Source organism: Heterodontus francisci, chromosome 17, assembly GCF_036365525.1.
Source record: "Heterodontus francisci isolate sHetFra1 chromosome 17, sHetFra1.hap1, whole genome shotgun sequence".
In the NCBI taxonomy this organism is placed as follows: domain Eukaryota; kingdom Metazoa; phylum Chordata; class Chondrichthyes; order Heterodontiformes; family Heterodontidae; genus Heterodontus; species Heterodontus francisci.
The window spans coordinates 33670483-33698157 of NC_090387.1; the positions used below are offsets into that span (position 1 = coordinate 33670483).

General features: G+C 40.2%; 1 protein-coding gene across 6 annotated transcripts; it reads left to right on the forward strand.

Moving 5' to 3' along the window:
• The first annotated feature begins 155 nt into the window (after nucleotides 1-155).
• On the forward strand, nucleotides 156-27675 carry snai3 (snail family zinc finger 3). Of its 6 annotated transcripts, none has more exons than XR_010976667.1 (4): nucleotides 156-542; nucleotides 2967-3599; nucleotides 5367-5642; nucleotides 27270-27675. XR_010976667.1 is itself a non-coding variant. In XM_068049242.1 (3 exons), exons 1-3 carry the CDS (start codon nucleotides 467-469, stop codon nucleotides 5546-5548), a joined length of 891 nt encoding a protein of 296 aa, XP_067905343.1. In that variant the 5' UTR covers nucleotides 156-466; the 3' UTR covers nucleotides 5549-6119. The 6 variants fall into 6 exon arrangements, 1 of the variants encoding a protein (XP_067905343.1); XR_010976665.1 differs by lacking the exon at nucleotides 27270-27675 and adding an exon at nucleotides 9254-11601; XR_010976666.1 differs by lacking the exon at nucleotides 27270-27675 and adding an exon at nucleotides 9254-11601 and having other exon boundaries at nucleotides 5367-5603.

Sequence of the window (27675 nt, forward strand, 5' to 3'; positions counted from 1 at the left end):
ATTAGTACAGAATGGCTTTCAAAACTGTGACCATCTTTTTCACCTGTTTTGTAATGTTAATTTTTGTGCTTGTGCAATGTGAAATCCTTTGCCGGGTCATTTCGCTTAAGGAGACGTCCTGAGTTCACGCTCTCAGTCTCCAGCTCTGGGATGCACCTGTTCTGATGGGAAGGATAATGGACAGAGCCTAGCTCCTCCCCCCCAGGACAGGCTCTTTCTCTAATTGGCTCGGCGGGAGGTCTATGTTAATAAGATCTGACCCCCCCTCTCCCCCCTTGCACCTGACGCTCAGATATTTTCCACAAGTGAGGAATAGGCTGGCTTTGGGTTTCCCATTCCACTTGTTCTTCCACTGGTTATCCATGTCACTTTTATTTCTCCCATCTGGAGATCTCAGCTAGTGGATTTCAGATTTGAAAGGAATTGAGACTGAATGCCCTCAGTGTGAAGAAGAAAAGCAGCAGTCATGCCCCGTTCTTTCCTGATTAAGAAACACTGCAGCACCAAAAAACCCAACTACAGCCAACTGGAGATACAGAATGGTAATAAAGTTTTAAAACCGTTACTTATAGTTCGAATAAGCTTTTGAAGTTATTTTTAACGTACTTGTAATTTATTATATTGCAGTTACTTGTTTGGCTTCTGTTGAAACGGACTGTTTTAATTTACTTTGCAAGGCTTTATTTTTAAAGTTAACAATTTGCAATGCCTGATATTTATATAACGGCACGGCGTGACCGTAGGCGTTTTCTTTCCCGGTTAAAACTGAAGAAAGGTTTTGTGTTCAGTGGAACTGTTCAGCAAATAGAGTTTGCAGAAGAGCGGCTTGTAAAATAGAGAGAGACCCAGCAGGTGCATTGCCTCACACAAGGCTTCTCATTCTTATTCACATGCTCGCTCCTCCAGTTCAGGACTTGTATTGTCTTAAATAGGCAACGAGCTTGTTTGGGCTCTAAGCATTTTGTTGTCCTCTCCGCTGATTAAAACTCAGCTCAGCGCAACAAAACTACAACTTCAGAAATCCCCTGTGTAGTTTATTTTTAAATGCTTGTTTCGTGTGCCACACTAGACTTCCGCTTTAATTTGTGGGGAACTACCAAAAGGTACATTGATCCCTTACACGGAGTTATTGTAAATGAAAAATTTGCTGTAAAATTTTGCTAAATGTCCAGGGTCACTTCCTATACCAGGGAGACATAACGAGGGCTATTTTTTTAATGTTTAGATAACCTTTAATTGCAGTTGGAAAAATATGAATAACAATGCATATTGCACAGCTCATTTCTTTATTAATACCGCCACAGATAGTATGTAGGAAAATAATCTGGGCTTGTAATTGACAGATCTGTTCTTTCGCGAAAGTGAAGTTCAGGATCGTAGCTTTTAATTCAATCTTTTAATGACAACGCAATTTCTTACCAAATTCAAAAATGTAACTTTTTACTTGAGGCATATGATAAATTGCTTCTGTATTCTCTAATTTTGCTTTTAAAAACGATGTTTCACTTTTTATCATTTTAAATTTATAATTTTTATGTATTCGTTCTTGGGACGTGATCGTCGCTGGCAAAGCCAGCAGCATTCATTGCCCATCCCTAATCGCCCTTGAGAAGGTAAAGATGAGCTGCCGCCTTGAACTGTGTAGGTACACTACACACTGTGTAGTGCTGTTCGGAAGGGAGTTGCAGGATTTTGACATTTTTGAAATGATTTTTTTTTAAAAAATGTTTAAAAGAGAAAAAAACTCTTTTCAAAGGAGTGAAAATGATTATCAGTAGACTTTTTGTTTGGCTTTATTCATTATTCTCCACTCCCAAATGTTCTCATGCCTATTGTGATCACTTTCTTCTAAAGACCTTTTACAAGGAGTGCACTATCATATAAGTATGACATTTTCTCTCTGTGAATGGATGCTCTCAATTTATTTCTATCATTCTTCCTACCAAATACTCAGCTGGCTGCTCCGGTTTTCTCCCACAGCCAAAAAGACTTGCAGGTTGATAAGTAAATTGGCCATTATAAATTGCCCCTAATATAGGTGGGTGATAGGGGAATATAGGGACAGGTGAGGATGTGGTAGGAATATGGGATTAGTGTAGGATTAGTATAAATGGGTGGTTAATGGTCGGCACAGACTTGGTGGGCCGAAGGGCCTGTTTCAGTGCTGTATCTCTAAATCTAAAATCTAAATCTAAACTTGGATGTTACCAGAATAACTCCATCCCCTAGATTTCTAGAATGCAAATCTGTGTTGTGTATACAATATCCACTCTTGTCCAGTCTCAGGTTTGAGGCCTGTGTGGTCACTAACCTTACACAATAGGAAAACGTTTCCTCTTTGAATTTTCTATTAGTGTTCCGCTATGACTTGTGAATCACTGTAATCTAAGATGCACATTTAACAACACATTAAACACATAATCTATTTTCCACAAAGTTGTTTCTTTTTGATTCAAAATGCAAATTACTGTAATGTAAAACATTTTATGCTGTGTTTGCATTTTAACAATGTGCCTTGCTGGATTATTGAAATAAGAGATGCCTTTCAGCAGATGGCTGTGTAATCTTAACTACAAACTGGGTATATATGTGTAATCTCAGCAAAAAAGAACTTGCATTAACCTAAGTAAATTAAAAACAGGTCTCCATCAAAAGTAATTTACAATGTAACTTTAACACAATTAACAGAAATACTCCCTTGCTGGATATTGATTTGTGGGGCTAGTGAAGTCACTGATGTGAAGTCTCAATTTTCTGAAATTTAAACAACTTGTTTGTTTTTATATAGTTGGAATTTAATTGTATTATGCAGATGGAATATTGCTTGTTCTTATTGTTAGTTATAGACATGTAAATGAACAAGGCAGTGTAGAAGCCAATCTTTACAACCTTCAGTAAATAGGATTCCTCAAAGTCCTATCAGACTAAAAATAACTCGCATGATTGAGATTTTTCTTTCTTTTCAGCAACAGCCATTTCACCCTATTTATATAAGGGTTTGACATTTCCACTGATGCCACAGCCCGAAGTGCTCGCTCCCATCATTTGTGACCCGCCAAGACTGTGGGACAGGGCTCCTATCAGTCTCCGAGTGTGTCTGCCCCCTCCCCCGAATACTGACATTGGAACAGAAACACCATTCAGCAGCCAACCAAGCCTGGAGATCAGCGTTAAGGAATGTACGGCTGTCAGAGGCAGCAGCACCCCACTAAGGGATACAGTGAATGACCTTAACCTGTCCCTTTCCAAAAACGCCAAAAGAAGAGCCACAAACAATGGCACATTTAAAGGAGACAGCAACACAGAAGAAAAAATCCTTGAGGTTGAAAGCACTGCTGAAGCAATCCTGGAGAAGTTTGAATGTTTTCAATGTCACAAGGCGTACAACACTTTATCTGGGCTCTCTAAACACAGACAGCTTCACTGTGAATCACAGACTAGAAAGTACTTTAACTGCAAGTATTGTGATAAGGAATATGTCAGCCTGGGTGCATTGAAGATGCACATAAGAACACACACACTGCCTTGTGTCTGCAAAATCTGCGGCAAAGCCTTCTCTAGACCATGGCTTTTACAGGGGCACATCAGAACACATACGGGTAAGTACAAATTAAAAAAAAACTAGTGTTGGGGAAAGGGGAGAGATACAACCAGGTACCTACTTCTGGAAAGTCCGACTACTGGAAAGTTCATGTGTGATCAATGAGGATGAGAACAGAATTGGGTTCAGCTGTGATGCCATCCTTTTTTCCCCCTATCCCATAGTAGAATTGCCTACCAACACTCACCATGTAGACATAAAAGTGCCACTTTGGCAAGGGACTGAAGGTAACCAGCACTGGTGGGCAGTACACTAGGGGGGAAAAATTGTGCTGATTCTAAAGCATTTGTCTATTTTTTTCCCTCATCAGACATAAAGCAAAAGTTCCCTCATGAATGTTCATTACTATCTTTAAACTCTTGGTGCTACAAGAATTTTGCATTAATGTGAACGGAGTACCCAATCTTGGATGTGATATCAGAAGAGCATCATGCAGAGTGCAGGCTTAGCGCTTTCCAAAAGAGGAAGGAGAATTGACCTTTGTTTTTCCTTCCCGAGGTTAAGATTAAACAATGCAGCCTCTGAGGTAGAAACAGAAATCCAAAAAGATGCACCTCACAATGTTGCAAAATACTACAATGATAAAGGAATAAACTTGAAGCAACAAGCCACACAATTATTTTTTGTCTTTCCCATCCTCCTAGAAATATCACCCATGGATTTTACTGATACAGTTGTGAATCATTGTGTGTGGGAGATAGCAGAGAGCAAAGACCTTTTTTAAAATTGTATAACATGTTGTACAGCAAGTCATCCAATAGCAATTCTGTTGAAAATTGGTGTGCTATGAACTTCACCCAGATCACTATGTTGCTTTCTATATTTAAATAAATACTTCCAGGGAAAAGCTCAATCATCCTAATTTGGGGTCTTCTCTAGGAATCTGGCAGTTCCTTAAATAACTGAATAAAATTATTTGAATGCTTCATCTACAAACAGCACCTCTTAAGCATGCACAAGAGTGATATTAAAAGCACTGCTTGCTAGCAGGACAGCACAAACTTTGTGAGATGATGTTTTAAAGGACAACTGAATAGGTGAACTGTATTTTCACTAAGAATTTATTTAGTCAGAAGTTACCTAAGCTCTAAAAATGGAGGAGTGTGCCATCAGTAGTGATATTTAGATGGTCAACATAAATTCTCAAGATTACAATTAAGCACTGAATCAAAGTTTCTTCCCCTGTGCAAGCAAACCCCAAAATGCACAAAATGGCACATAGATACATTTATAAATGATGTAAGAGAAAATTGTTTAAAATGAACTATATAACAGTTAAACTAATGAATTATTTTCTGGATTTTATTCCAGTTCAAGTGATTTTTTAATGATTTGTAACGTTCGGCTTGTGATGCAGAACATTAGTGTACTAACACAGTGCATCACAGAATGGGGGTGCAAGTGTTTCCTGACCTTAGATCTGAAGTTGGGAGGTACTCAGTTGTGGAAAGGGAGCTCCTAACAAGAAGGAAGAAATTTGAGAATGCCACACTTGTATTCCTAGTGTCTGGTTATGAATTGGAATTGGCAAAGATCTGTGTGCAAATTGCTTTTCTGTCACTCCTATTTTGGAGTGGTTATATGGAGCTGAGAGAAAATCAGTGTCACTTATAGATGAAGTGGAAAGTTAGTGTCTCATTTATAATGTGTTAATCTACAATCCTGTCCATTCTTCTTTAAGATAAAAAATCGTGCATCCTGTTTGCTATGGATGGTTGTGGTACCTTCATAGCTAATGATGTATCTGTATTCTTACTCTTCACAGGGGAGAAGCCTTTTGCCTGTCCTCACTGTAGTAGGGCTTTTGCAGATCGCTCAAACCTCCGAGCACATCTGCAGACACACTCAGATGTGAAGAGATACCAATGCAAGAGCTGCTCAAAGACCTTCTCCAGAATGTCTCTTCTTTCCAAACATGAGGAGGCTGGCTGCTGCCCCATGTCTTGACATATATTTTGAAATACAAGATCAACAGGACTTCCCACTTTGTAACAAGCTGAAGGTGTGGCCACTATGTGGTTTATTTTAGGAATGAAAATAGGTATGAACTACTTATTGGCGTATCAGATCTCCAAGTAATTTTATGCTGATTGAGACTTGCAGTTGGTATCTTTTACCAGTAAAGTTGTATCAATTTGGGCTATGATGGTTATGACAGTAACTATTGTCAACTATGCTAGAAGTAAACTCTGAAACATCTAGTACTAAAATGGTAGAACAAATATATGTACTGATTGGGTGAAAATTAGAACATGAAGATCCCTACTCTTCAATGAAGGAGACTTGCAGTGCTTTGCAAAACCTGAGAAAGCAGACTTGATCTTTGCATGTACCTGAAAGGTGAACACGATCCAGTCGAACTGGAATGCTACTGCGAATGTGTGGTACAAGCAGGAGGATAAAGAGTATTGCCTCCTCAAACTTGGGAGCTTCCTCTCATGGCTGCCTCCAAAGAAGGAAGCTTGCATCAAAGACCAAGAATACAGCTTGAAGGAGAACAAGTGATTCCTTCCTCCCACCAACCAAATTCCGATCATTGTGCCGCTGAATAACAACTGCTTTGTTAAAGATAAACTGGAGAAGTTTACTCAGGGTGAAATCTTGGTGGAAACTAGTAGACAGTAAGGTTTTAGTTTTTTTTTTAACTTGCATGAAGGGGTTGTCAAAATTGCTGTCAATACTTGTGCTAACAGTAACTTTCTTTTGCTTCTATTTGCTCTCAAAATTTTACTGATTTAATATACAGTGTTTTTGTGTTAGCCTAAACTGTTCATGCTACACTGCACTTGCAAGATTGTGATCTATGGCGTAATTCACCCTTAGTCACTTGAAGATCTACATACAAAGATTTTTGTTTTAAAAATAGCTTCAACAAAACCAAGGAGAGGTTGTCCAGACACGATGCCACAAGTCAATATGTCTTTACCTAAAAGAAAAGAGAGATTTCTGGTCTTCAGTTTTATATGATCATATCACTCAGCAGGCTTTTGAGAAAAGGAGAGAAAACTCAGGAAGACAATTAAAGATATGCCTAACCTTTAGGGACTCAGGCTACTGCCTTGACTGGGATATTCCAACTCCTAACTAAAGCCCCTTCTGGAGGCTGATGTATCTTATCTCACTGGATGTACCAGCCTCCAACTTTAGGCCAGCTTTCACTCAGCTGAGGGAAGCAGGATTCCCAGCATAGAGTCTCTGCCCTGGCTCTGCTCTCTCTGCATTACTGGGTTTATAAGAGGTGAACAGAGGCTTCTCCCCTTACAAAGCTAAGGGGAAACACTCAGTGTAAAGGAAGGGAACAGGCATATTTAGTTTAGAGATACAGCACTGAAACAGGCCCTTCGGCCCACCGAGTCTGTGCCGACCATCAACCACCCATTTATACTAATCCTACATTATACTATTTATCTATACTAATTCCATATTCCTACCATATCCCCACCTGTCCTTATATTTCCCTACCACCTACCTATACTAGGGGCAATTTATAATGGCCAATTTACCTATCAACCTGCAAGTCTTTGGCAGTACCCAGAATTGAACCCGGGTCGCTGGAGCTGTGAGGCTGCGGTGCTAACCACTGTGCCGCCCCAAATATGCTGTGCCACATATTAAGGTCCTGGCTTGCATCCAGGTTGTTCCCATGGATTACTGCCAGAGACACAGCAGGAGATCACTGGCTGAGTAATTCAACCCCAAAATGTTTTTGTAAGTATAAAAACACACTACTTTTCCCCCAGTGTATTATGTAGCAGATAGAGAAGAGCAAAATCCAGAATAACAAAGAAAAATAGATTTGTGTGTTTTTAAAACACTTCTCTCCAAATTTCTGCTCTCCTCCTGAAATCATTTATTTCTTGGTTATGTACAATTTTACAGGAACCAGGTACCCAGCTACATTCCCCAATTGGCAATTATTCATGAGTGAGCCTTGATGTTGGGTGATGATGAGCATCATGGCTGAGCAAGATCCTATCTTCAGTCAAGATCCACACCTGCCATCTAACACCAGTCACTTGTGCATCAGAACTGCTTATATTCCTGTTTTTGAGATCCCAAACATAGACTGGTCCATCTTGCTGAGCATAATGCAGTGGAAACAGATTTTGGTAAGGGGTGGGAGATGGAAGAGGAGATGCACTGATCTGCACTGACTTTTATTAATGAAAAACTCCAAGCTATTACTATCCATATTGATGCTGAAAGCCTTTATTATACTCCTAAGTACAATGTTTTATCTACCAAGTAGAATTTCAAGGCAATTTGGGTTACGGATATTTTCATTGTATCACTGCTACTGGTGCTTAATGTTGGCTGGGATTTGGTGGTAAGCAGTGAAGTAAGTGTTCCCCACTGACCTTGAAGAAAGTTGCCCACAGCTACCTAGCAAACTCTGCAGTGTAGATTTCACCTTTACTGATGATTTCATTCTAGTGCTAGCTGTAGGGGATCTCTGATATCCAGCAACACTGGTCATCAAGCAGGCTAAGCAGCTGATTACATTGAAGAATTCTTGCAGATAACAAACCAAGCAGTAACAAGCAGGTTTTATCGTTTGCTTTTTATAATTTTACAGAAAGTGAAATAAAGATTGTGGAATACACATGGGATTAAGGTAGAAGTTGAAATATCAATTTGAAAAAAAAATCTATGCAATTTCTATCATGGAATAGAGAATATTCCACAAATATAAAATTAGCTTTTCAGGGCCAGAGAGATTGTTCAACAGTAATTATGACTTAGTGCACCATTACAAAACCAGTTATACCTGATTCAACAAGGCATAACATTTTTAAGGGTTTTTACAGTGAAATTAATAGCACAAAGAAATAGTTCCCATCAAATCAGTGATTTCTAATTGATTTCCATCTGCAAGTACCTCAACAGCACTCCCTGTGGAGGAGCGGGGAATCAGTGACAACTTCTGAACTTTCAAATTTAACTGTACTTGTGCGGATGCCAGAAATGTTGTCAGTTTCGCAGTAATGATGGCAAATACTGATAGTTTGGCATGGATTTTGCAGTTGTAATGATGGCAAATCAGTTGGTAAGATGTACATCGTGTTGTGTCAGGAGGTTGTCCTTGGTACCTCACTCCCAAAGCAGCACACCCCCCAAAGTTCCCCTAATAAATTGCCTAATTAAGATGACATCCATCTATTTGGGGATTTAAACACGCATTCCTGATTTGGAAGGCTGGATATCTGCTGCTTGTTTGGATTAGTATTTTTATGAAGTTTCAATTTATGACTAATTGTCTAAGCTCACATTTTTAAAAGTTTAACATTTTCCTTAGGACTTCCTTCCACCAAACATATTCAAACAGCATCTCAACGAAGCATAGCTTTTCACCATAGCCATTGCCATTAATTTCATTCAACTATTAATATTTTAACTTGATATTCAACATGGGATTTATTCTTTCTGAGGTTTGACTTGGTACTCTCAATGTTGAGATAATGTAGAGAAGCAATTAAAAACAAAATTTGGGTGAATGGCCAGGAGATTGTACATTAAGATAAGAAAAATGTTATACACTGATCAGACTACATTTGGCCTACTGTGTAAGTTTAGGTCACTACACTGCAAAGGGATGTAACATAATAACCTCTACTTTGTGATCACCTCTAATGTGATTCCTTTCTGTTGTAGCCACATTTTGTGATCCTTGTCGTAACCAATTGGGCCAGTCTTTTGGGTGACCATAATAAACAGGTTCTACTGTACAGCTTTTGGATAGGATGCAGAGAAAACCACCAAGAATGATCCTGTATAAACAGGATGAGCTATGAAAAAAGGCTAGAGAAGATTACGCTTCACTGTCTAAAGAATAGAAGGCTAAACAGGGCTACATTGAGGTATCTCAAACATTAAACAGTAGAGAACCGAAAATATTACTTCAAGGTAAGTGAGGTCAGTAGGACAAGAGGACAGAAATTAAATGAGTGAAAAGATAAAACATTTTTTAAAAGTTGAGAATGAAATTGTGTGAAATCTGTAGAATAATTTAATTAAATAGAGCTTGTTTACTGCTAGCTGTTGCCGAAGTTGATTAACACCAGTATTTGTGTCTCTGCTGATAGCAGGAAAATTAACAAACACTGGTATTGTGAAAGCATTGTGGATAAGATATCTTCAGTCTTTGGTCACTGAACATATTCTAATAGAGCTTTGGTACACCTCATCGGCACTGCAAATGAAGATTTAAGAAATGCACCATATATTTTCAAGAAATTTTAATCTAACCGATTAGTAGAGTAACTCCAGCAACAATGAGATATAACACCAGCATAATCTGTGACATATGAATTCAGGTTTCACAATGGAGTTATTCAAGTGCATTGTCCACTGGTCAGCAATGTTATGCTCTGATTAAAATCTTCATATTGCACAATTTCTCTGTCCAGTTATTCCTTTTACTAATGAATGGATGTCAATCATCAAACAACTTAATATTGCCTGATAAAAGAAATACAATGGAATTGGGGCATAAAACATTTGCATAGATAAAATATAGTGGGCAAAGACTGAAACTCTTGTATTATATCAATGAATTCATAGAAATTTGATTTAAAATAGCTTTATGGCTGAGCAGGAGCATTGGTATTTATTAATGCCTATATAATACAGCCACTTTGTAAAAATCTGTGTAGATTCATATCACCCTGACTTCCAAATCTAGGCTTTGTCCTGCTGAACGACTAAATTTTGAATATTCAATGAGCGAGTTATCTGTAAAATCTAGGGATACAGCAGAAGAGCCCAAAAAGGGAAGTAATCACAGGACTTGACCACTATTGATAGACGGGTACAAATAACAAGCCAGTACTATATTTTTATAATAACCATTACCTCTACTTTTTAATGTTTCATGTTGAGATTTGTAACTTTTTAAATATAAAGTATAGCCCTTTGTTGAATCTACATGTTTCTTGAAATCTTGTATATCCTGCTACATGAGCTACTAAATGTTAGCATACAACAACTTGTACCAACTCATTTTAAACAAATATTCAAACATACAAGTGCCATCTCAAGGACAAAGGCTTGGTCAGTTTTATGAATGAATGTAATCAATATCTAATCTAGTGGTTCTCAACCAGGGTTCCATGGCCTCCTAGAGGTCTGAGAAAGTTTAAAGGGGTATGACAATGTGTAAGCAAAAGTAATATGAAACATGGCAGGACCTACACTCAAACTGGCATAGCCCCACAGTGCCCATGTGGTTTAGGACAGTGACTGAAAGCTATCAGCAGCAGCAATGCATTGTTTGAAAAGGGGAGTTGTTATAAAACAGAGTGCAAAGCTGAAGAATGCATCTGGAGCCAGACAGCGGTGTGTGGGGATAGTCCTAGTAACTGACCTAGAGACAGCAAGGTCATGATTTCTATGCATGTCCCTGTTCCCCTTTGGGATGTGGAGAGGGGTGATGTTGACAGTTAACTGGACAAGATGAACCTCAGGCTTTCTCTCCCTTTCCCCCAACCCCATGTGGATCCGGCCTCTGCCTTCCCCTATCCAGACTCCGGCTGTGCTGGGGTCACTATTTAGTCATCTGCAGGCAGTCGCTCCAATAACCCATGAGGCAGGAGGTTGGACTAGGCATCTCATTGTGCTGCACCTCCCTAGAACTGGGAATTAATGTAGTGCCAATTCATGATATGACTTATCAAACTATCCACCTAGGGTATCTGATGACATGTTTGCCCATTTGAGGTTGGGGTATCATGCTTTACTCGCCATTCAGGTGAGGGCTGAGATAATTTTAATATATTGTTTCTTGGATGTGGGCAAGGATGGCATTTATGCCCATCCCTATTCAGTGCATGTTTATTTACATGTTTAAAGCCCAGAAATTAACACATTCTCAGGTTACATAAAACTATCTCTCTCAATGCAAGGTGTAATAATCATTTAAGTGGCAGCAAGAGAAATTAAAATGGGAAAAATCATTTCAAATGCATACAATAAATACTACAAATGGGTAAATTTTTAATTTGGTCATCAGCTTCAAAATAACAAAACCCACAGAGCAATGATGTAGAACTTCCTTTGTCAAGTTCAACCATAAGGGCTGAAGAACACAGAGAAGATAAAGGTATGAGTTTAAAAAAAACATAAAACTACAATTAACCCTGCAAAATTGAGGAAATATGAAGGCAGCTATTTGAATTTCGGTTTTTATTTGTACTGGAAGTGAAGAAACACCTCAACCCGGAATGTGTAATTTGTGCAAAGTATGGTCCAATGAACCTCCAAATTATAGCGACATTAAATTACCAAGCATAACATATATAAAGACCAGCAATATTCATTTTTTTGTAATTGTATAAATAATTTTCACATAGAAAAATTACTTGTGCTGTAATACAGGGGGTCACTGGAATTTTATAACACTGGGTGGGGGGCTGCTGTCAGAAGCAAAAAGGTTGAGAACCTCTGATCTAACCTACATTTTATATGTCATTGTTTTGGATGGATGAATGGTTAAGGTACAGTACAATGTCTATTCTGTGGAAATTATGGTATTGATGTAGCTGATGTCAGAGTTGCACCTGGATCAATGGAACACATCTCACTGAAACACTGACTTGGGTTTTACTTGACTAGAGTTATTGAATCCTTTTCAGGATAAGGGTCAGTCATTTTGGATTGTGATTAGGAGAAACTTCTTTACTCACAGGGTCGTGAATCTTTGGAATTCTCTTCCCCAGAGAGCTGTGGATGCTCAGTCAATGAGTATATTCAAGATGGAGATTGTGTCCAAAAGTCTATCAAAGGCAATCAAGAGAAATGGGAAAGTTGATATGCAATGGCATTACTCATGGATAAAATATTACAGTTTACACTGATACACAAAGTTAGAAAGTAAATTCAGACAAATACTTAATTGTTAAATTGAAGTGAGGAACTCTGCTTTATATAATAGTTAATATCTAGATTATTTAAATTTGCTAATGTAATTATGTAATGCTGGTTATAATTATTGAATGCATGAGTGTTGATAATTCAGTTGCTGGCTTCATGTAATAAAGGAATAAGTTAGTATAGTAATTGTGAAACTCAGTGAGGAAGTTAATTAAATGCAGTGAGTAATGTAATAAATTAAATTCATTGGGTACATCCCTCCGCCTCTCTACCTCACTTTCCTCCTTTAAAACACCCCTTAATACCTACCTCTTTGACCAAGGACTGCAGTGGTTCATGAAGGCAGCTCACCATCAACATAAGGGCAATTAGGGATGGGCAATAAATACCGGCCTAGCTAGTGACGCCTACATCCTATGAACCAAGTAAAAGAAAAAGCTATTGTCATCTGGCCTGATATCTCCTTATTTAGATTGTCATATTTTGTTTTCTGATAGTCATAGAGTTATACAGCACAGAAACGGGCCCTTTGGCCCACTGTGTCCACTGGCCATCAAGCCTATCTATTCTAATCCCGTTTTCCTGCACTTGGCCCATAGCCTTGAATGCTATGGTGTTTCAAGTGCTCATCTAAATATTACTTAAATGCTGTGAAGGTTCCTGCTTCTACCACCCCTTCGGATAGTGTGTTCCAGATTCCAACCATCCTCTGGGTGAAAACATTTTTCCTCAAATCCCCTCTAAACCTCCTGCCCTTTACCTTTAAATCTATGCTCCCTGGTTATTGACACCTGCGCTAGGAGAAAACGTTTCTTCCTATCTACCCTATCAATGCCCCTCATTATTTTGTGTATATCAATCAGGCTCCTCCGCCTTCTCTGCTCTAAGGAAAACAACCCGAGCCTATCCATTCCCTCTTCATAGTTGAAATGCTCCAGCCCAGGCAACATCCTGGTGAATCTTCACTGCACCCTCTCCAGTGCAATCACATCCTATAGTGTGGCAACCAGAACTGTACACAGTACGCCAGCTGTGGCCTAACTTGCATTTTATACAGCTCCATCATAACCTCCCTGCTCTTATTTTCTATGCCTTGGCTAATAAAGGCAAGTATCGCATACGCCTTCCTAACCACCTTATCTACCTGTGCCACTGCCTTCAGTGATCTATGGACAAGTACACCAAGGTCCCTCTGACTTCTGTACTTCCTAGGATCCTGCCATCTATTGTATATTCCCTTGCCATGTTAGTCCTCCCAAAATGCATCATATCACTCACTTCTCAGGATTAAATTCCATTTGCCACTGCTCCGCCCATCTTACCAGCCCATCTAAATTATCCTCTAATCTAAGGCTATCCTCCTCACTATTTACGACACCACCAATTTTCGTGTCATCTGTGAACTTACTGATCATACCTCCTACGCTCACGTCTAAATCATTAATGTACACTACAGACAGCAAGGGTCCCAGTACCGATCCCTGCGGTACACCACAGGCTTCCAATCGCATAAACAACCCTCGACCATCACCCTCTGGCTCCAGCCGCTGAGGCAATTTTGAATCGAATTTGCCAAATTGCCCTGGATCCCATGGGCTCTTACCTTCTTGACCAATCTCCCATGTGGGACCTTATCAAAAGCCTTACTGAAGTCCATGTAGACTATATCAACTGCTTTACCCTCATCTACACACCTAGTCACCTTCTCAAAAAATTCAATCAAATTTGTTAGACATGATCTCCCCCTGACCAAGCCATGCTGACTATCCTTGATTAATCCCTGCCTCTCCAAGGGGAGATTAATCCTGTCCCTCAGAATTTTTTCCACTCGTTTCCCTACCACTGATGTTAGACTTACTGGCCTGTAATTACTTGGTTTATCCCTACCACCCGTCTTGAATAATGGTACCACATTCGCTGTCCTCCAGTCCTCTGGCACTTCTCCTGTGGCCAGAGAGGATTTGAAAATTTGTGTCAGAGCCCCTGCAATCTCCTCCCTTGCCTCACATAGCAGCCTGGGATACACCTCATCTGGGACTGGGGATTTATCCAATTTTAAGGTCATTAAAACTGCTAATACATCCTCCCTTTCAATGCTAATTTGTTCAAGTATATCACAATCCCCCTCTCTGATCTCTACACTTACATCGTCCTTCTCCAGTGAACACAAATGAAAAGTAATCATATAAAACCTCACCTACATCTCATGTGAAGCACCTTGGGACGTTTTATTATGTTAAAGGTGTTATATAAATACAAGTTGTTATTGAGTAGATTAATTATAAAGTTTAGTCAGTAATTAACGTTACAGCTACTGGTGTGCAATTGATATCTACAGTTCGGGTTCCAGCCCGGCAGAACCTTGTTTACATTGCTTCGCTCCTGCCTAGAACTTTAATTGTCCTGTTCAGGAGAGTTATTCGCACACGTCTGGATACATGCATGGGCAGAACTATCTTCCAACATAGAAATGTACATGTTTAGAGAGGGGGACTGGAGAATCTCTGCTCTCTAAATGTTTAAATTTTTAGATAGGTGCACAAAATATTCAAGAGTCATAGAGAGATACAGCACTGAAACAGGCCCTTCGGCCCACCAAGTCTGTGCCGACCAACAACCACCCATTTATACTAATACTACATTAATCCCATATTCCCTACCACATCCCCACATTCCCTCAATTCTCCTACCACCTACCTACACTAGGGGCAATTTACAATGGCCAATTTACCTATCAACCGGTGTCCAATATATTTATGGTCCATGAGGTGCAAAACATTGTGGACTACCCCTGCCTCCCAAAAAGTCTAACTTGGTTTCAATGGAGACCCTGAAACCAGATTTATACTACCAGTTTAGTATTAGTGCAAAGTGGAAATTGCTTTGCATCTGCATTAAACTGGCAGTATAAATGCATCTGCAGTTAAAATCTAGTGAGAGTAATTGAAGAATAAAATGGAGTAGGTAACTTACCTTAATAGTGTTATAATGATCCTGGGCTGGTGTTGTATTCTGATGTCAGAGATCATTGACTGATATCATACTGGATACTGTTTGCAAGGTTAACATTCAGCCTATTGCTGCAATAAAAACAGAAAATGCTGGAAATACTCAGCAGGTCTGGCAGCATCTGTGGAAAGTCTGTAGAGTGCTTGACCTGCTAAACTGAATTTTGTGGCTGACTGAACTCTCTTCCAACCTAGAAATGTACATGTTTAGAGAGGGGGACTGGAGAATCTCCGCTCTCTAAATGTTTAAATTTTCAGGTAAGCCTCCCACCTCCCAGCCTGTCGCCAATGGGTCGGGAAAATTGAGCCTGCTGAGCATTTCCAGCATTTTCTGTTTTTATTTCCGATTTCCAGCATTTGCAATATTTTGCTTTTATATTTGAGCTTACTGCTGCCTTGTGCCGGCCCCACTTCAACCGGTGGCGGGACTCGAGGTGGCATATTGCCGGGGTGGCCAATTAAGTGGCCACCATCGGGACTGCCATCCAATTGAGGACAGCAGGCCACCCCTAAGACCTTCTGGCCCAGTCAGAGGGCCGGCAGTTCAGCAGTCTCAGCAGTTCTATCGCTAGTGGTGGCCACTAATGCGGCTGGAATACCAGGGGGAGGGTATCTCAAAGGTATGGTGCGCTCGAAGAGGGATAAGTGTGGTTGAGGGCAGCCAGGGCCAGGCAGGCAGCCTCAGTGATCGGGTGGGGGGAGGTCGTTGGGCATTGGCAGTGCCATTAACGTGGCAGCCATTGCCATGGGGGGGAGGGAGGGGCCTCTTCATGGGCCATGGAGTGTCCATAAAGGAGCACTCACCGCCACCCCTGGATCACACTTTGAAGCCAGCAGGTTTCACTGGGCAGTCTCCCTATGTGTTGGCAGGCCCTCCCGACAAGAGAAAAATGCCCTTGGAGGTGGGAAATTGGCCTTAATTGCCCACTTAAGTAACTCAATTAGCCACCTGATGGGCAGTTTGTGCTGCCAACTTTCCAGCCACTGGCAAAATGGCATGGCAGTGGGAAGATGTTAGACTCTGCTCCCGACGCCTTCCCCTGACATTTTAGCAGCCTCCCACCTCCCCACCTGTTGCCAATGGGTCAGGAAAATTCAGCCTGCTGAGTATTTCCAGCATTTTCTGTTTTTCTTTCAGATTTCCAGCATCTGCAGTATTTTGCTTTTGTATTGGAGCTTATTGCTGCATTTTGCTGAGAGTGAGTTACCCATGGAGTTGGTTTCAATGGATGAACATTGAATGGAATATAGCCAAACTGTATTTATCAAAAGTACCTTTATATATCTAAGCCAAGACAAAACTCATGTAGTGTAACCTCTTCTATAATTCAGTCTCCAGTCCATTCTCCAGTTCCCACTCACACATTAGAGTTCATAGATTTATGCTGGAGTATTGAATATTTCTCCACTTGTCTGCACCCAGTATCATTGTAAACCTCCCTAAATACAATGTTATGTTCTCTGTCCTGACAAAAAGCTTTAAACTCACCTTCAGAAAAGGTTCCCTGCTGCACCAGCATCATTTTTTTCATCTACTTACTCGCTTTCCTTGATGACCATCTGCACAGTTAATTCCAGAAGTTATTGTTCGATATAGGAGAGGCACAACATGGTGGGTCCATAAAACTCTTTAATTGTTGAGTAATTCATAGAAAAAATATTTTAAGAATATGTTTTTCCAGTTTTTCTTTTGTATAGAATTTATTCACAATGAGTAGTCATGATATAAATTAGAATTAGAACATTACAGCGCAGTACAGGCCCTTCGGCCCTCGATGTTGCGCCGACCTGTGAAACCATCTGACCTACACTATTCCATTTTCATCCATATGTCTATCCAATGACCACTTAAATGTCCTTAAAGTTGGCGAGTCTACTACTGTTGCAGGCAGGGCGTTCCACGCCCCTACTACTCTCTGAGTAAAGAAACTACCTCTGACATCTGTCCTATATCTATCACCCCTCAACTTAAAGCTATGTCCCCTTGTGTTTGCCATCACCATCCGAGGAAAAAGATTCTCACTATCCACCCTATCCAACCCTCTGATTATCTTATATGTCTCTATTAAGTAACCTCTCCTCCTCCTTCTCTCCAACGAAAACAACCTCAAGTCCCTCAGCCTTTCCTCGTAAGACCTTCCCTCCATACCAGGTAACATCCTAGTAAATCTCCTCTGCACCCTTTCCATAGCTTCCACATCCTTCCTATAATGCGGTGACCAGAACTGCACGAAATACTCCAGGTGCGGTCTCACCAGAGTTTTGTACAGCTGCAGCATGACCTCGTGGCTCCGAAACTCGATCCCCCTACTAATAAAAGCTAACACACCATATGCCTTCTTAACAGCCCTATTAACCTGAGTAGCAACTTTCAGGGATTTATGTACCTGGACACCAATATCTCTCTGTTCATCTACACTACCAAGAATCTTCCCATTAGCGCAGTACTCTGCATTCCTGTTACTCCTTCCAAAGTGAATCACCTCACACTTTTCCGCATTAAACTCCATTTGCCATCTCTCAGCCCAGCTCTGCAGCCTATCTATGTCCCTCTGTACCCTACAACATCCTTCGGCACTATCCACAACTCCACCGACCTTAATGTCATCCGCAAATTTACTAACCTACCCTTCTACACCCTCTTCCAGGTCATTTATAAAAATGACAAACAGCAGTGGCCCCAAAACAGATCCTTGCGGTACACCACTAGTAACTAAACTCCAGGATGAACATTTGCCATCAACCACCACCCTCTGTCTTCTTTCAGCTAGCCAATTTCTGATCCAAAGCTCTAAATCACCTTCAACCCCATACTTCCGTATTTTCTGCAATAGCCTACCGTGGGGAACCTTATCAAACGCCTTACTGAAATCCATATACACCACATCCACTGCTTTACCCTCATCCACCTGTTTGGTCACCTTCTCGAAAAACTCAATAAGGTTTGTGAGGCACAACCTACCCTTCACAAAACCGTGCTGACTATCGCTAATGAACTTATTCTTTTCAAGATGATTATAAATCCTGTCTCTTATAACCTTTTCCAACATTTTACCCACAACCGAAGTAAGGCTCACAGGTCTATAATTACCAGGGCTGTCTCTACTCCCCTTCTTGAACAAGGGGACAACATTTGCTATCCTCCAGTCTTCCGGCACTATTCCTGTCGACAATGACGACATAAAGATCAAGGACAAAGGCTCTGCAATCTCCTCCCTGGCTTCCCAGAGAATCCTAGGATAAATCCCATCTGGCCCAGGGGACTTATCTATTTTCACACTAAATGTAACACAGACCTTACAAAAAATTGATTGTTAAATAATCTACCAGATACGCTAGTGGAGTTAAAGACAGATATCAAAATGTGTTTGGCTGCTAGGGTGGATGAATTAGAATACTGAATGGATTTTGTTAATGGGCTGAATGGCCTCTTCTTATCTTTGACTTTTTCTTATGTTCTTAAATGATGCGATAATAATTTTACTTGGAACAATAGCTTCAAGGTATTTTCAATCATTTTGTGTTGATTATGATTGTAACAATCTAATATTCATAGTTGTTAATTTGAAACAAATTAAAATTCAAATCTAAACCTTTTCCAGTTAGAGCAATGTCTTGTGTATTCTTGCAACAATAACAAATTTTCATGACATTTAAACAAAAATAGATATCAATTTCTGTACGTCAAACAGTTCACACATAATTTACTATGGAAAAATACTATTAATAATGACTCTTGGCCTTGGTGTATGCAGGTTGGCAATGGGTAGTAGCCAACTGTGTGGCAAATACTGGGGCACAGCCAGTATTTAGTCAACTCTAAGGTCTGTATTTAATGAATAGCCCCTACTAGCTGCTTACTACTTGCTAAAAATAACCTACTTTTGGAACTAGAGAAATGTAGCCCTGCAGTTATTAGAGTCAAAGGTTTGAAAATAGTTCCACAGTTGCTAATTATACCAGAACCAGTGCAGCCAGGCATTCTATATCTATGAATAAAATACTGGGAGCCTTGAGTGGAACCACGCATGTTTCCGATACTCCAAAAACAGATTGTGTGGATGAACAGAATTCCAGGGAGAGCACCTGTGTTGGACAGCAGCAGATTTCAACACTCCACAGTCCGAGGGAATATATACAACTAACAGCCTAAAGAGCTTACTCCAATCAAAATGATGCCTTCATAAATAAGGCTGTTCAGAAACATCAGGAGATTGACCCTTTCTTAATATCACTGGGGTTGATGATACATTTGATGCTTATGATTTGGCACAGGCCAGTGGAAAGATATTTGGCTTCTTTACTAGTTCAGGTCTCTGAGAACTGATTGAATTACACCAGGAACTAGTTGGTGCCTGAAAAGCTGAAGCTTCTCCCTCAGTAAAGTTAGTGATTCAGGCTTCTACCTAGCTTTAATCAGTCACAAATGACATCCTCTGTGATGGTGACCATGATGAATTAAACCTCTTCATCCTTTTAGATCTCTTTACACCCTTTGGCATGGTTGACCACATCATTTTCCTCCAGTGCCTCTCCTCTTGGCCAACTGAATGGGACTGCCCTTGCCTGATTCTACTCTTAACTATCCATTCTAGAGAATCTCATGTAATGGATTCTTTCTCGCATCCACACCATTACTTCTGGAGTGCCCCAGGTCCCCTCGCTCATCTACATGCTGCCCCTCAACTACATCATCTGAAGATATATCAGGTTCCGTATGTATGCTAGAAACACTCAAACACTCAGCTCTACCTCACCACCACATCTCTCGACCCTTCCTGCCTCCAATGTCAGAATGTCCATCAAACATTCAGTCCTTCACGAGCCTCAATTTTCTCCAATTAATCATTTTGAAGACTGAAGGCACTGTCTTCAGCCTTACCACAAATTCTATTCCCTCGCTACTGACTCTATCATCCTCCCTGCCTGACCGCTGTCTGAGGCTGAACTCGATTGTTTGCAACCTTGGCTTTCTACTCAGAGCAGTTCATCTGCTGCTGAAACTGTTATCCATGATTTTATTACATCTAAACTTGAATATTTCAATGCTCTCCTGGCCAGCCTCCCATCTTCCACTCTCCATAAACCTGAGCTAATTCTAAACACTGCTTCTGTATCTTAATCCATATCATGTCCTGTTCACCAGCGCCCCTGTCTTCACTGACCTACATTGGCTCCAGGTCCACCAAAGACTCAATTTTGAAATTCAAATCCCCTGTTTCAAATCCCTCCATGGTCTTACCCATCCTTCTTTCTGTAACCTCCTCGGGTCCAACAGCCCTCCCAAGAACTTTACATTCCTCCAAGTATGGTCTTGTGCATCACAATTCCCTTCACTCCACCACTGGTGGTCGTGTGTTCAGTTGTCTAGGCCCTAAGTCCTGGAGTTCCTTCACTAATCCTCTCCACCTCTTTGATCCTTCTTTCGTTCTTAAACTCTACCTCTGACCAAATTCCTATCTTAATATCTCCTTCTTTGGCTTGATGTCAGTTTTTCTCTCATTATACTCCAGTGAAGTGCTTTGGATATTTTCTTGCAATAAAGGTGTTTTATAAATGGAAACTTGTTGACCTGTCAGCTTATTTTTTTTTAAATCAGAAAATGGAGCCAGTCAATCCAATCACTGATCTCCTTTAGCCTACTCTACTCTTTCAGCAGTAACCAATAGGAGATAAATTATCTTGTCTAGAGGTAGTTTTTACCATTAGGCCCTGGCCAGATCACAATCCAGCCCTAGATCTGTGATAGGAATAATGGAATAGGAGTAGGCCATTTAGATCAATAAGATCTTGGCTGATTTTTGATCTAACTCCATTTACCCATCTTTGCCTCATATTCTTTAATACCTAACAAAAATCTATCAATCTCAGATTTAAATTTAACAATTGATCGAGCATCAATTGCCATTTGTGGAAGAGTGTTCCAAACTTACACCACCCTTTGCATGTAAAAGTGTCCTCTAACTTCACTCCTGAAACCTGTGGCTCTAATTTGCCCCCTAGACCTAGACTGTCCATCCAGCGCAAGTAGTTTCTCCAATAGTTTCTTTCTATCTACTTGATCAGTTCCCTTTAATATCTTGAAAACTTTGACCAACCCACCACTTAACCTTCTAAATTCCAGGGAATACAACCCTAGTTTGTGTAATATGACTTCATTATTTAAACCTTGGAGTCCAGGTATTATTCTGGTAAATCTACGCTACCCTTCCTCCAAGGCCAGTATATCCTTCTTCAGGTGTGCCCAGACCTGCTCACAATACTCCAGCTGTGGTCTAACCAGGGCTTTGTATATGTAACATGCCTTCTATCACCTTGTAGTCTAGTCCTCTAGATATAAAGGCCAGCATCCTCTTAGCCTTTTTGACTATTTTCTGTAGCTGTTCATGGCATTTTAATGGTCTGTGTACATGGACCTCCAAGTGTCTTTGGACCTCCACTATTTTTAGCTTTTCACCATTTAGAAAGTACTCTTCTATTCTTTTTAAGTCCAAAGTTGATGACCTCACATTTGCCTACATTGAAATCCATTTGACAATGTTTGCCCATTCACTTTATCAATATCTCTTAGTAATTTTATACTTCTATCTATGCTTCTTACAATGGCATCTATCTTTGTGTCATCAGCAAATGTGGATATGTAGCTTTCTATTTCTTCAAATAAGTTATTAATAAATACTATGAATAGTTGAGGCCCCAACACCAATCCTTGTAGAACACCACTAGTCACATCCTGCCAATTAAAGTACCTGTCCAATATCCCTACCCCCGTCTTCTGCTGCTCTCCCAATTTCCTAACCAGGTCAATAATTTGCCTTCAGTTCTATGAGTTCAACTTTAGCTAACAGTTTCTTATGAAGGACTTTATCAAAAGCCTTCTGGATGTCCAAAAAAATAACATCAATAGACATTCCAGCCCCCATCCACTACTTTAGTTACCTCTTCAAAAATTCAATCAGATTCGTCGGGCATGCCCTACCCTTTACAAATCCATACTGGCTCTCTGTAATCAGCTGAAAATTTTCAAGGTGTTCAGTCACTCTATCCTTCATTATAGACTCTTGTAATTTCCCAATAACAGATGTTAGGCTAATTGGTCTCCCTCTCTCCTTTCTTAAATAGTAGAATGACATGTGCAATTTTCCAATCTAAAGGAATGGTTCCTAAATCAAGAGAACTTTGGAAGATTATTGTTGGGCTTCTGCAATATTCTCATCTACTTCCATCAAAACTCTGGGATGAAAACCATCTGGTCCTGGGGATTTGTCACTCTTTATTTTCTTAATTACTGTTATTTTGCTTACGTTAATTTTGGTGCATTACATCCCTGATTCAGTATTAGTTTCCTTGGGATGTCTGGCATGCCGACCACTTCCTCTACTGTGAATACTGATGTGAAGTAATTAGTCAACATGTCCACCATTTCCTTATTTTCATTGACAATATCACTGTTATCGTTTTTCAAGGGCTCCACATTGCTCCTGACTGCCCTCTTTCCCCTAATGTAAGTGTAATTTTTTGTTATGTTGCTTTTGATATCTCTTGCAAGTTTCTTTTCCATGTGATCGGGGGGGGGGGGGGAAGCTGGGGGTGGGTCGCCCATGCTATTTAAATGAGCTGCTGCGCTTAATATTGTGGCGGCTCCATGATGTGCGGGCTGCTTTTGTTTTCACCCGCCGCCGAAGTATAAATTTCAACCCACTGTCTCCATCAAGAAGTTCAAAAGGTTTCCATTGTTTCGGGTCTTCACTCTTCTCTAACTCTGTCTCTGAAAGCACTCGTGGAGACATGTTTGAACTTTAAATCTTGGGTAGTCTGCAACCTTTGATATCACGATCTACCCACATCAAAAGCTTCCAGCACAGGCATGGGATGCTCACGTTAGCACCCTTCCCAGCACGGAGCTCCACCCGGGCCATGCCAGAAGTGGCCAGAAACACTGTCCACGCCATTCTCTGGCTTTAGGGCTTCCATAGCGTCAGCACCAGTGGCCAATTTCACGGCCAGAATCTTAGCAGTTGTTTTGCCTTTATCGCTTTCAAATAGCTTAAACTTGATCATATTATTATTGCTATTGATAAATGTTCATGTACTGTTAATCATGACATGCCCCCTTGTTGATTCTAGGACATATTATTGCAGAAAACTATCCTGAACACAATCAAGAAATTCAATGCTTTTCTGACGTGCTAGTCTGCTTATCCAAATCTATTTGAAAGTTAAAATCCCCAATTAAAACCACTCTGCCTTTGCTACATGCAATATGTAATCGATATATAAATTCTGCATTATCTTCTAAAATTGTATTTGCTCCAATCTGCTGGTTTTACTATACTCAACATTGTGTCATGATGTGTTGGTAGTGGTGATATAGGATATACACTGGTGGGAGTGCAGTGGGGTGGTAGAAGGGAACAATTGAATACAAGCTAGCGAATAACATTTTACCTCTCCACTATGGCAACTGAATAGTATCTATTGGCTAATTCTAGTGCAGAACAGCAAAAGGGAAATTACATGTCTTGGGTTTTTGTTTCCATGTAAATTAATATTAAATTTGTAATTAATAAATGAATAAAAAATGTCTGAAACCATTCAAGCAGTTTTTTTTAGGAATCATACATTTCATTGGAGTGGAGGTTTCCCAGGCTCCACCTCACCGGTGCAATGCGTGGCTTATTAGAAAATTGCAAGTGGTTTGCTTAGCATTCTCGATCCAGTGGCACTGGGCCAGGAAAGGATTTGTCCTACATGTTACAATGAGACACACACCCTTATGAATGTTTTCTAACATTGTGTAAAGGCACGGAATCAGCAAAAGCTCAGGATTTAAATTACTCTTTTCTAAAACAAAAATAGATTTATTTATGCCAGGGGTTCTCATGCTTTTTGTTTCTGAGGTCCTCCTCCCTGTTACAAAAATTCCACAGGCCCCTTTACTTTTGCCAACACATTGGCAAATCCCTTGAAACCTTCTTGTGGACTCCTAGGGAAGTTATGGACCCCTGGTTGAGAACCCCTGATTTATGTGCTATTCAAAGTCCACTCAGGAACTCTGAGAGAGGAGACATTCATTCAAATAGAACGGAATTAAAACGAAAATAAAAGAACCAACTGCTAATCTTTATGCAACACCCAGACTTCTCCCAATATTCATATAACAATGATAACACAGCTGAGAACCTTATTGTTTGAGTGGCTGCCAGTTAGGTATTGGTTTGGTTATCAATAATAAAGTACAGTATAAACATTTACGTTGAATATGCTACAGCCATACAATAGTGTGATAGGATCAGTGTAATGCTACTTTTTTTATAAGGGACTATTTGCAAATATCTCAAGGAGTCAAATATGGCCCCGTATCACAGCTCTGCCATCAATCTTCTCACGGTGTAGCAAGTCCCTGTCCTTGGCTTCACCTCCGGGGCACCGGTGGTGAAGTCTATGCACCTTACAAGGCTGACTGAGAACTCCTTTGGGAGTCAGGCAGAACCGTTGAGAAATCTGGGGCCTTTGCTTCCAAAGCTTTTACAAATCAGGGAAAAAATGGAAGTCATCATACATTAGTCAAAGGCAAAACCATGTCCAGCAATTTTAAGATTCCATAAGAAAAATGTAACTGCCACCTAACCATATACAATAATGTAATACCCATCAGTGAACAATGTAGATGCTTGTACTCTGAGTCACACTCACTCCATTTAAGAAATCACTTTCAGTCCATCTGTTACTGTCATCAGGAAAATGAAACCTAATTCTGACAATCTATCTCTACCAGGTGTTTGTGTTGAGGAAGACATTTCATCAAGTAATGGCTTGGATTAAAACCTGGACATGCTGGTCTGAGTTTGAGTCTGAACCCAAGAGAGGTTTTTGTATTTTACTGATGGCTGAGGCTGGATTGGAGCAACTAGGCTGTGGTGTGGGTAGCAGTGGGGCCACGTAGGTTCTGAATGTGAAGCCAAGTCTTGGTGAGTCAAAGGCAGTCCTGGGTTTGCTCCTCATTTGTCGAGACCTGACCCCGGACTTTCACCACAGTTTGAACTGGAGCAGAGTTTGAGGATGCAAGTAGCAGGTGGTTTTGAGGTTATATTGATACTGGAATTGTGGAGTCAACTTGGCCTGGGAGTGAATTCCCTATACAGCAGATATAATTTTATCCCTACCTCCCACATGTGTGAAAGTTTGGAGGTAATTCCAATTTCTAACAAGGTATAATAGTATTCAATACATACCGACACCTAAAGAAAATGACTATCCATCTAATGTAATAAGTTACAAAGAATTTGGAGAAAGAATATTAAATAAAAAGTTAAACCAAATAAAAAAGATGCCAAATGAAGCTACAGATGAATTGTCACAAGATATCACTGGGCAACTTTATCCACACAAAAAACTTGGCTCTTACTCTCACGACCTGTTATTGATGGTCTCTGGCTTATATCCAAGCAACATGCTGACATGAAAGGACCCACAGATGTTCTGTGACAGAACCATACTAAATTAAATGAAATGTACTTTACACATTGACACTGAAAGTAAATAATTTTTGCAACATTCCATTGAATCGTAGACAATAGCACAAAGCTAATATAAATCCCAGAAATGTCAAAAAAGTACTACCAAAAAATCTTGTAGCCAAACAGATAATGAAAATGACCAATTGTAATGCATAAAGTATACAGAAACCAAAGCCCACTCCCAAAGTGAATGAAGGCTTCTTTCTATTGAGCAACCTTGAAGGGCCAATGCTGATAATACTGATATATATTTAACAGTAAATAAAAAATATCCCAACAGAAGGAAAAAAATGATACAAATCATAAATAGGTATCTACAAATGCAGACAATTCCTTAAAAATGATTTCAAATGTGACAATTACATTACAAAAGTCACTAACAAACCCTCTTCATGGAAATTATTTCCACAAGACTCAACAGCAAAATTCCACTGGTGCACTGCCGCTATCAGAAGACAGGGCAGTACAAAGCATAGTTATGGCAACCAGCAGAAACAAGCATCCGAAGTATTGTTATCCATTATGTTTTAATCACCATGCTATCAGTTGTAAATGACAAAATTATGAACTAAAACACTATATACTGACATTACCTTCACGCCCACACAAAAAAAACACAATTACACCAGGCACAATATACAACGCTGTACAATCAGTAATGAAGAAAATATATTAGGCATGCCAAGTTATGAATATTCACAGTGCTCCAATAAACTGTCATGAACTCGTGCTATGCCAAATGATTGGTTTATAATCCATCAGTTGGAAACCTGAATTAAACTTTAAAAAGAAAGCAGGAGACAAAGAACTGATAAAAGGTCACTGCTAGCAGCTAAAATGGCCTCCGCAATTTGTATCTAAATATCCGACATTCCAATGTATCGAGGTGGAGACGTAGGTCTGGTAAAATCTCCAACCAGAACAATGGTCTGAGAATTTTGAATGGGCTACCTGCCTTGTCTTCATTAATAAGGCATTAAGACATATGGATGAAAATGGAATAGTGTAGGTCAGATGGTTTCACAGGTCGGCGCAACATCGAGGGCCAAAGGGCCTGTACTGCGCTGTAATGTTCTAAAAAAAAAGGCAATCTTGGAACATTAACACTGGTGGAGATGGACCACACAAGGGGTAATCGCTGAAACAATGGGACCTGAGAGAAGTTGGAATTCTGAGACCTGATCTAATTAAGTTGCAAAAGAGAGAATCCACTGGGCCATCATGTGGTAGATTCTTTATATGTGTGAAACTAGCTGTTCTTTCTTTCTACAGACAGACAAGCACCAGCGACTGACCAGTGAAGGACCCAAGTGGGGTCGCTCTCTCTCGCTCTCCAGGCAACCTAGCAAGTCCGAACCTGGCCTGCTGGCTGCTACCATCCAAGCCTATCATTGCTGCAGACAGAGACCCCAGGAAGAAAACCATCTGCATCACTGTCTCCAAGAACACCCTGAACCAATTGGCCACATTTACCAGCCAGAAACTTCAGGACCATTGAGTTCAGCCAGAAGACAACAGAATTACCAGACTCCACAGACTGTATACCCTTCTTTTTTATTTTTACAACTTTAATCCGACCAATCTATTCTTCTCCACTCTGTAACCTATTTGTGTGTGTGTGATTCTCATTTGTGTGTGTGTGCGTGAAAGTTGGAGTGTAGTTTATTATTTTACTTAG